The sequence below is a fragment of the Cynocephalus volans genome, chromosome 4 (assembly GCF_027409185.1).
Source record: "Cynocephalus volans isolate mCynVol1 chromosome 4, mCynVol1.pri, whole genome shotgun sequence".
NCBI lineage: Eukaryota > Metazoa > Chordata > Mammalia > Dermoptera > Cynocephalidae > Cynocephalus > Cynocephalus volans.
The window spans coordinates 151,289,271-151,300,071 of NC_084463.1; the positions used below are offsets into that span (position 1 = coordinate 151,289,271).

A 10,801-nucleotide genomic window follows, 5' to 3' on the forward strand; every position below is an offset into this window, starting at 1 on the left:
TTTTAGCAGGGAGAGATTCAGATAATCTGTGCCTTGAAGCTTATACAAATTTGTTTTTTTTAAAGAAAAAATATACATGCAAGTTGAGATATAAAAATAAACATATGTAAAATGGAAAATAATTTTAAAATCTCAATTGGAAACAAACTCAAGACCTTAAACATTATAAAATTTATGAGTAAAATGTTTTAATTGATGAAATTCAAAAAATAATCACATTATAATGGGTTGTAGAAGTATTCTTATTATACATTTTTAAATCAGAATAGAGAGCATTATTCAAAGATGAATGTCATTGATTTTCAACCACATAAATATACATCATGAACATCTAATAAAGTAATATGAAGTCAATCCCCCCTTAGATGAAACTGACAATGCTTGAAGACATGCCAATGCACCCTGCTATCAGTTGAAGTGTGACTGGACTTTAAACTAGAAAGAGAATATGGGCTTAATTGTTCATGGCTAATCTATCTTTCATTTGTAATTTTTTTGAGACATATAATTTTGTGAGTTCATTGGTAAAATCCCACCGAAGGCCTTGGAGGTGCAAATGAGAGACTCTCTATTTAAGCTTCACTTCCTTGGTGTTATTTCTAGATCTCTCTTTAAGAATATCTTAATTCCACCAGAAATCTCAGGTAAAAATAGAAGTGTATTAAAGAAAAACTGTGATTTTCTTGTATAGATAAGATAAAGTCTAATATTTCTGTATTAATACCCATATAGTTTTGTTATCAATGAACATGCTTCAAACATTCCTGACCTTATTTAGAAATTAATCTATTTTGTGTCAGTGCATATATCATATGGATCCCTATTTGGGGAAGTATGAGATTATGTGGTTTGTTTTATTTCAAAATCAGATGTAAGAATTATTATTTTTTTTTATTATCTATTATGAATAAATTTTTCAATTATATCTACTAATATTAAAATTTGTTTAGATGACACTTCATGGAACATCTAATAATAAAACCTCTGTTTCTTCCTCTAAGAGAAAGCTTGATAAAATGGGACAAAAAAATTTAACATTGCTGACCGAATTCGTTCTGATGGGAGTCACAAGGCGGCCTGAGCTGCAGCTTCCCCTTTTTGGCATTTTTCTCATCATCTACATGATCACAGTGGTGGGCAACCTGGGCATGATTGTTTTGACCAAGGTGGACTCTCGTCTGCATACTCCTATGTATTTCTTTATTAGACACCTGGCTTTCCTTGATCTTGGTAATTCTACTGTGATTTGTCCCAAGATGCTGGTAAATTTTGTTGTGGAACAAAATAATATTTCTTATTATGCATGTTCTACACAGCTGGCTTTCTTCCTTCTGTTCATTATCAGTGAATTTTTCATCTTGTCAGCCATGGCCTATGACCGCTACGTGGCCATCTGTAACCCTCTGCTCTACAATGTTATCATGTCTCCGAGACTTTGTCATGTGCTGGTGGGCATTCCATACCTCTACAGTGCCTTTCAGACTCTGATGATCACTATTAAGATTTTTACATCGACCTTCTGTGGCTCTAACATTATCAGTCATTTCTACTGTGATGATGTTCCCTTGTCACATATGCTTTGTTCCAATGCGCGGGAAATACAATTGTTGATTGTGCTGTTTTCAGCATTTAATTTGATCTCCTCCCTGCTGGTAGTCCTTGTATCTTACATGACAATTCTGCTAGCCATATGTAGAATGCATTCTGCAGAAGGCAGAACAAAAGCTTTCTCCACATGTGGTTCTCATCTGACAGCGGTGGTTGTGTTCTATGGGTCTTTACTCTTTGTGTACGTGCAGCCCAAATCCACTCACTCTTTTGATACTGACAAAACGGCCTCTGTGTTTTACACTTTAGTAATCCCCATGCTTAACCCCTTGATCTACAGCTTAAGAAACAAAGAGGTACAGAACGCCTTCTACAGAGTTTTTAAAAATCAATGCAAATTTCGTATTTAATGTACAATATGGACTGTTGTTCGAATAAACTATGATAAAGGCAACTGTTACCATTTGGTAATATTTCTCATGGTACAATTGCATTCTTTTTTTGCACCAAAACAAAGACGAATTATAAAACACAGACAGATAGATTGCTGTTCTTGTATTCAGTCAAATTAACTTCCGTATTTTCTATCTCATTTAACTATGGCTTCCTTACTGTCTTTCCCAGCTACTGATTCAATGTCACCTTAACGATTTTTACCTCATCTTTCTGTGGCTACAAGGTCATCTGTATTTTGTACTGTCACAGTCTCCCCTTATTATCTTTGATTTGCATAAACATGCATAAAATTTAATCAATAATTCTGTTCTCAGTGGATTTTCATGGGATTTTATCTTTCCTGATAATTGTTGTCTTAACTGCTCATCCTTGTAACAATTTTAAGAACAAACTATACTGAGGAAAGGTGCAAGTTTTTCTACACCCATGGATCCCTCCTGATCACAGTCACAGTGTTCTCTGGGACTTTGATATTCCTCTGTGTGTAACCCAAGCTAGTCATTCTTTTGACAGTGATAAAGTTGCTTCTATATTTTAGACTGTGATTATCCCCATGTTGAATCCCTTGATCTATCACTTGGGGAACAAAGATATAAAATGTGCTAGCAAAGGATGTGGAAAAACTAATGCAATATTTTCCTCAAATTTGCATGTAGTGCGATTTTAATAAATTGGGCTATAGGCATCATATTTTACTCTGTGTGCTTGAGGAATAACATAGTAAGCACAAGTGGATTCAGCATGTATTTTTATATTATTTTTACATGTCAGTCAATTCTCTGTAAATGGATTAATAAACAAAACGGTAAAAATATTTGCCTTCCTTCAGAGAAATGGATGGATTTTATGCATAATAAGTCAATTTTGTAGTACAGTAGAATGTGCTAGATGAATATAGACCAACAAAAGTAGGTAGGTAAAGTGAGCATGCTGTGTGGCAATAGGGAACAGTGCTGGTTACGCAAGTGGCAAGAATCTTGTATTTTTATCATCTTCTGGAACAGAATTTGCAGTTCATGTACCTGTTTTTTGTATGCTTTCCTGTGTGGGGGGGGGAGATTTTTCACCTATTTTAGCCTGTATGCTTCTTACTGGTATATTTTAAAGTTGTACTGATACTGCTTGTTTATGTGGTATGTGACGGTATGAAGAACTCAGTCATACAGCTAATCCCAACTTTGGGATCACACTTTTTCTTCATCGATATCTTTATTTTCCACAGGTGACTCTGTTAACTGAACCTAATCTGCAAGGCAATAAGCTCTAGGATTTGATTGGCACTTGATTTGTTCTCAGTTCTCCCATTCTGTTGACATCAGTGGATATTTCCATTATGATGAATTTTATGAATGTGTTCATAAAAGTTCTCAGGTTTGTCTTTTCCCCTAGTTCTCATTCTCACTGTATAACTTCCTGTTTGGTTTCATGGACTGTTGTTTTCTTATTTACCTTAAAAAAAAGCAATTACTTTTATTTAAATTTATGTTCCAGTTTTTGTATCTTTGGGTAAGAGAATTATTCTATAATGAATTAATAATGATGCCTCTTTTTCATAGGGTTGACCTTTCTCAATTTTGATCAATACTGACAATACACTACCTTTCATTTAGTTTCATTGTTTGCATCTATTGATTGTTAGGCTTGTGAGAAACAAAAAGATATAATCCCATGGATTGCACTATGCCATATTTCTAATGCAAGTGAGGTCTGATACTTAGTCAGGGATATAATTATCTTGCCTTCTGAAGAAAGTTGCTCCTGATCACTCCCCACATTTTGTGATGTATGTTTGCTTAATTTCATTTTTTAATAGTCGTAGGATTTTATCAAAGCTATCAGAGTTTAGAATATTTGCTTAGTTCTTTATCATATAATAAAATTTCCTGTATAGCCAATGAAAGTTGAAAGAAAAAAAATTCACTGGAATAAAATTAAAAAGTGCATATTACATTGTGGTGTGAGGATAATGTTACCAAACTGTTGATGCAGTTAAAGTGGATGCTTAAGATGGTCACAGGAACTACCAATTAATATCATCTCACATCTTTTGAGTACTATATGAAAAGCATCCTTCATGCCTTAATTAATTTATCCATCAAAGCAGTTCTTTTTCTCTAATAGGTCCTACAAAAAGTCCCATTATTGAGATGATAAAATAGAGGATTTGAAAGCATAGGCAAATTTTCACAGTTCACCAAGGTATTAGATATTAGAACCATGTTTCAAAGACAGGTGATCTAGGTGAACTAGCTCCAGATTTCATGATCTTAACAAATAACTTTTATTGTCTCAATGTCATTTTTCTGCCTCACTGATGTCACCCTGAGTTAAGTTAACAAAGAGTAAACCCTCACTTTTGCAGGTGTCAGATTGGAAGACGAGAGGCAATAGAGGGATCAATTATAAAATGAAGTCTGGAGAATCTAATGTACAGCATGTTGACTTTAGTTAATAATACTGCATTTTTTAACTGAAATTTGATAGAATATCAAATTTAGTGTCCTTACCCTATATGCACACACGCACACACACAGACATGCACACGCACACACACACACTAAGCAATCAACATTCTATAATCTGTTTCTATGAATTTGCCTACTCTGGACATTTTAAATACATGTAATCATATAATATGAATTCCTTTCTGTCTGGCTTTTTCCATTTATCAGAAATGTGAACATTTTTGTGTTATGTTATGAGACACTGGTTCTTATTTAATTTTTCTGTTTTGACTGGTTTTCTCCAGCAATGCTGTGGCAGGGTAAGGAGGAAATTGCCTCATTACTGCCAGGTGAAAGTAGAGGTCCAGATTCTCTAACTGATTTCCACTGAAATTTAAAGAGAGTCTCTCATACAGGACTAACAAACTAGGCAGGACTTGGAGTTTACTGAGAAGTGCTTCTAGTGACTCTCTTGGTTTCAGGAAATACATGTAATGAAACAGGGCACAATTGTTTGGAAAATCTCTTAAAATAACATGGTAAAATTAAGTGGCACATGTGCTGTACTGGTTTTAATCTCTCTGCTCTGTCCAACTGTATGGTATAATAAAGGGTTTGTTACTTCACTGGTAAAGTTGCAGGAAAATGAATTTATTAAAGTACCAAGCTCAAGGAAGATGTTATGTACACGAAACCTAAAAGCCCCATTGCCATAAAAACCATTAGGGATGTGTTGATCAGAGAAAGTAGTACACGTAGCTATGGAAAAGTTACAGGTGTATCTTTCTGCCTCTGCCTAAATGCATAGGAAAGTGAAAGAAATAGGAGATAAAGAGCAAAGAGAAAGACATATCAGAAAGTTTATGACGGGCTATATTAATGGGTAATGTGTTTTGTTTAGAATTCCAACTTCATGTTTGACGATGTGGGCTCTATGAATGGCCAACATTTGATATGTCTTTTTGTGTGTGTGCATTAAATCTTATAGAAAATTCTGTAATAAAATTTTCCAAAAATGTGCCTCAGGAATATGTGGCAAATAGCTAATGAGAAAAGTTCAGCATTAAAAATTGGAAGGAATGACTTAGCAGAATTTACTTTTTAAGCCAATTTTACTGAAAAGTTAATCAGGCCTTTCAGAGGTTTAAATAAGTTGCCAAGGTCTTTCAGCTAATGAATGACAGACCTGGGATTCAAACCAGAAGTTTAACTTAAAATTCTACACTTCTAGTCACTACACAAAATGGCATAAACACCAAATTATTTTTAGGTCATGTTTTCATTAAACAAAATTAAATTAAATTAAATATTTATACATATAATCATTAATAATGCTATAAATGTTTAATTTTTTTTTTCATTGCACATGTTGTCTCAATGCATGCATGTATTGTATAATGATCTAATCAGAAAAATTAGAGTATCTATCACCAAAATAGTTATCATTTATTTATGGATATAACATTCAAGATCCTATTTTCTGGCTATCTTGAAATGTACATTACAATACAGTTTGCTCTTGTCATCCAAGGTCAGTAGAACTTATCTTCCTTCTAACTATAACTTTGTAAATTTGTACCAGTCTACAAATCTTTCCCCCACCTCCCCTCCGCCTCCCTTTTCCTGCCTCTAGAAACCACTATTCTACTCTGTAATGGTCTCTTATTCTTTCTTTAATCTATTTTTCTTAATTGGCCTATGATAATTGCTTATATTTATTGAGTACAGTATGATATTTGGGCACTTCATACTGTGTGCAATGATCATATTTGGGTGTTTAGCTTATCCATCTCATCTCAAACATTTATCACTTTAATAGTGCTATAGACTTTATAATGTTTTAATAAATTGGGATGTTGCCTCAACATCAAAAATTTGTACATTGTTATTTAATGTTTTTAACAGCTACATTGATGTACAATATATATACCATAAAGGCACCTACTATAAGTAAATATTTAGTAAGTAAATTGATTTTGATAAATTTGTAGAGTTATGCACCAGTATCATTATGCAGGTTCAGCTCTAAAGATATAAGTTCACAAAAACAATGTTTATAAGTAAATTTATAGAGTGTTACAAATATAACCATGATGCAGTTATACATATTTCTATCATCACAAAAGATTTCTCTGTGCTAATCCTCATTCCCACAACTCCAGACAACATATGATCTTCATTTTGTTTCATATATTTGCCATTTTAGAAATGTTGACAAAAATGGAATCATAAAATATGTAAACTTATACATCTGGCTTCTTTCAGTTGGCATAACATTTTTGTGTTTCATCCATGTTGTAGCACGTATTAGACATGTATCCTTTCATTGTTGAAAAGTAATTTGCTTGTGCAGATATACCACATTTTATTTATCCATTTATCAGTTATGGGACATTTGGATTGTTCTAATTTTTTCTTTGGCCTAATAAAAATAATGCTGCTACAAACATTTGTGTACCATTCTTAGGCTTGTATGTATGCATTCACTTCTCTTGGTTGAAACTTTGGAGCAGAATTTCTGAGTGATTGGACAGTCTATGTTAAACCTTTTGAGAAACTGCCAAAAAGTTTCCTATAGCTTTTATTCCGAAAAGAATATGAATGTTCTAGTTTCTTCACATCATCACCAACACTTGCTACTATCAGTCATTTGATTAAAGCTGTTGAAGAGAGTGTGTAGTGGCCTCATGCAGTGATTTTAATTTGCATTCCCTAAAGACCCTAATATTATTATATTATTGAACTATATTGGAGGTGATTACTAGACACTTTCTTATTTTTCAAAATGTCTACGAAAATATTTGCCAATTTTTAAAATTAGGTTATTTGTCTTTTTTGATTGCAACTTTATATATACAAAATACATTTGGTTTATTAATATATGATTGCAAATATATTCTATCATTCTGTGACTTGTCTTCTATTTTCTAAATGGTGTGTTTCAAAAATCAAAAGTTTTAATTACTGATTACATCAGATATTTTAAAATTATTCTTTTGTTCTATGAATCTTACTTTCTTCTAATAAATATAAAATTTCTACCTAATACAAGTTCACAAAACTCTTCTCCTATTTGTATTGTTTTAACTTTTACATTTATATCTGTTATCCATTCATGATCAGGGCTTGTGACTATGTGGCCATCAAGTGTTCCAGATAGAGGAAATAGCAGGTGCACACACCATCAGACTAGAACACAATTGTCATATTTAAGAAACTGTTAAAATGCCAATGTGGCTAAAGTGCACTGATCCAGACAAAGAAGTGTTCTTTGAAATGATAAATGAAAGAAATATCATTCTAGAGTCTTGATCCACTGCTAGCTAGCTGAGTGAGCCTAAGCAAGTGTTTAAAATTCAGTCAACCTTTAGTGTCATTATTATGTTAAAATAATTCTGCTGGAAACCAACAGGCTGGTGAGTAATGTGGATTCTTCACCATGCAAGAGGAGAATGAAAACAGTAAAACCTCTCTATGTTTTATTGTAATGGAAATTTCTATGCCCACTGGATAGACAGTAAACTAAATTCTTGACTAATAAGTTATTTCTACTAATTGATAAATTACCCAAAGTGTTTGCTTCTAAACTCTCTAACTTGTCTTGCTTGGACTCCTACTGAACTACAGGTAAACTTGATAGTTGCTAGAGGATTCCCAGGCTTTCTTGAATTTTCTGTAATCTTTTACATTTCTGGACTTTGGATAAATTCTACTTACCTATTTTCTATTTTACTAATTTTTCATTCTGCCAATTTAATCTTCTGTTAAGTCTAACTAGTAATTTTTCATTTCAGTTACTGTGCTTTTTAACTCCAGATTTTCTATTGGGATCTTTTACAAAAAAAAAAAAAAAAGAATTTCTATTGCTTTTAAACATTTTTACTTGATAACGGATTGTCATCATACTTTTCTATAATAAATTATATATGGTATCTTTAATTTCCTTCAACGTACTAGTAATAGAAATTTAAAACCCATTGTCTATTAATGGCAGTATCCAGGATCCTTCAACAATTATTTCTATTAACTGCTTTTTTTCTGTGCATGGATCTTCCTTATTTCTTTGTTTGCCTTAAAATTTTTGTTAAAAATTGAGCATTTTACAACATAAAATATCACAACAATGGAAACCAAACCATATACATTCTCATGCAAACAGACAGACACAAGTAACACACACACAAACACATTCAGATATTTTCCAGTGTTTTGTTATATTTGCCCCTCCCCCATTTATATTGTTGAAGTTTTTGTTCCTGCTCTTTGGTTCATAATTTTTTAGACTTATCCTATAAAGTCTGTGCTCCCTCCGATGTGTGGTCACTGGGGGTTTCTCCTCAGCTGAGTGCTAAGCTAATGATTGGTCAGAAGTTTCAATCAGTGCCTTCAATCAGTAAGTTAAGTCTTCTGCCCTTTACTGAGTGTTCATGTGTCAGATGGGGTGGAGGGTATAACTTCAATGCTGCTGTGGTCTGAATGTGCCCCCAAACTTTGTGTTGGCACTTAATGGCCAATGTGATAGTACTAAGAAGTGAGGCCTTAACAAGATGGATGATTAAGTCAAGGGTGGTGCCCTCATGTTTGGGATTAGTGTCCTTATACAAGTTTGAGGGAGAGGATTTGCTTTTTTCTTCTCTTAAATCATTTGAAGACACTTAGACAGTGTCATCTATGAAGAACAGGTCTTCACCGGACATCAAACCTGCAAATGCCTATCTTGAACTTCCAGCTTACAGAATGATAAGAAAATAAATTATTGTTCTTTATAAATTACCCAGTCACAGGCGTTCTGTTACAGCAGCACTAACATGCTAAGAAAAATGCTTTGGCAGCTTATGAGTCTGTCTAAGCCTTTACATCCCATTTGAATAAAGCCTCCAGTCAATCACAATTGAGAGAATGGAGCCCTCTTAGATGAGTCCTGCACCTGTGCGCAACCATGCTCATGAACATGGCATATGGCCTGTTGGATCCCATAATTAAGATAGAATTTTTCAAAGACCTCTGTAATATCTCATGTACAGTTCTTCCTTTTAAGTTTTTGTCCACACAGTGTTTTTCCCAACAGGTATTCCTGAATTTAAGCATTTGCCAATTATTTGTATTTTTTAGCAAATGCCCAAGGATAAAACTGTTTGCATACAATGAACTCTAAGTCATGTTAAATGAAGACAATGATGTGTGAGTAAGACTTTGCCCTGATGTTGAAAGACTAATTAATTGTCTGTGACATTGGTGACATTGGTCTCGGAATAGATCTTCCTGAGGAGCTCCACAACTGGTCTGCACACCCCAACAGATGCACACTTTCTGGTTTTCACAGCTACTATCATTGACAGGCTGCTGATTTTTAAGGCTCCTCCATAGCTGCAGAATGGTGAATGGACGTAGGTCAAGTTACAACACCACAAACCTTGCCTTTTTAATCAAGGTTCAGCAGTTTTTCCTGAATAAACACTGTGTAGATCATGTCTAATCTTTTGTTGATTTCCAAGTTCTGTCAAAGTTGATTTTCAAAATATTTTCCAGTTTTTATTCTTGATTTTATGGATTGTTGCATTCATGGAATTCTTCACTCTGTTTTTCGAGTAGTTACTCACATTTCTATTTTTCTTGATTAAAAATATCAGAACCATTTATGATCCCTCAGCTAATTTGAATCTTTCATGATTACATAGATCCATGTATTTTCATTACAAATGTAGCAAGATAAGTTGAGCATTCATTAGTGGAAATGGCTTAATATCATTATTGTTGGGATGTGTGATTTCCTATATAACTATCTGATGATGAGATTTTAAAAGGGCACTCTGTCTTTTTTCCAGGGAATAATGTTAAAATTTTGCTGCTGAAAGTGAGAACATGTAAATACCATCTATATTCTATGGACCACACACCATATCTAAATTACAGTTTTAGAGAGCTGTCTGTGTAGCATTACTCCAGAAACATCTGTGGGAGCTAAGACATAAGTCTGCTAAAGCCAACTCCAGACTGACTAAATAAGCATCTCTGGTGTTGGTAGCTGAACTTCTGTATTTTAAGCGGCTCTTCCAATTGAATAATATACACTGAATAAAAATCACTTTTCTTAACATATTACTCCCATACTCAACACCAAAATTGCCATTTTAAGAGATTCAAATTTTTATTGACATTTATTATTTGTGGATTCTTTCCTTAAGTAACTTAAACATGATTAATTTTCTATCCTTTGAGATATTACTCACAATTTCTTTGAAGTATGTGTCTGTTTCTTTCTTTTTTTTTTTTTTTTTTTTTTTTTTGTCGTTTTTTCGTGACCGGCACTCAGCCAGTGAGTGCACCAGTCATTCTTATATAGGATCCGAACC

At 33.5% G+C, this 10,801-nt stretch overlaps 1 protein-coding gene across 2 annotated transcripts; it reads left to right on the forward strand.

The window, feature by feature from the left end:
- Nucleotides 1-1,016: 1,016 nt before the first annotated feature.
- On the forward strand, nt 1,017-4,456 carry LOC134375233 (olfactory receptor 8K5-like). Of its 2 annotated transcripts, none has more exons than XM_063093491.1 (2): nt 1,017-1,925; nt 4,418-4,456. In XM_063093491.1, exons 1-2 carry the CDS (start codon nt 1,017-1,019, stop codon nt 4,454-4,456), a joined length of 948 nt encoding a protein of 315 aa, XP_062949561.1. The 2 variants fall into 2 exon arrangements, with proteins under 2 accessions (XP_062949561.1, XP_062949562.1); XM_063093492.1 differs by lacking the exon at nt 4,418-4,456 and adding an exon at nt 2,595-2,600 and having other exon boundaries at nt 1,017-1,904.
- Nucleotides 4,457-10,801: the final 6,345 nt, after the last annotated feature.

What these genes read in the sequence shown, in the direction of transcription:
- LOC134375233 (XM_063093491.1), top strand. Translation starts at nt 1,017, where the DNA reads ATGGGACAAAAAAATTTAACATTGCTGACCGAATTCGTTCTGATGGGA. An exon ending in TACAGAACGCCTTCTACAGA is followed by an intron (nt 1,926 to 4,417) that starts GTTTTTAAAAAT and finishes TATAAAATGAAG; the next exon opens with TCTGGAGAATCTAATGTACA.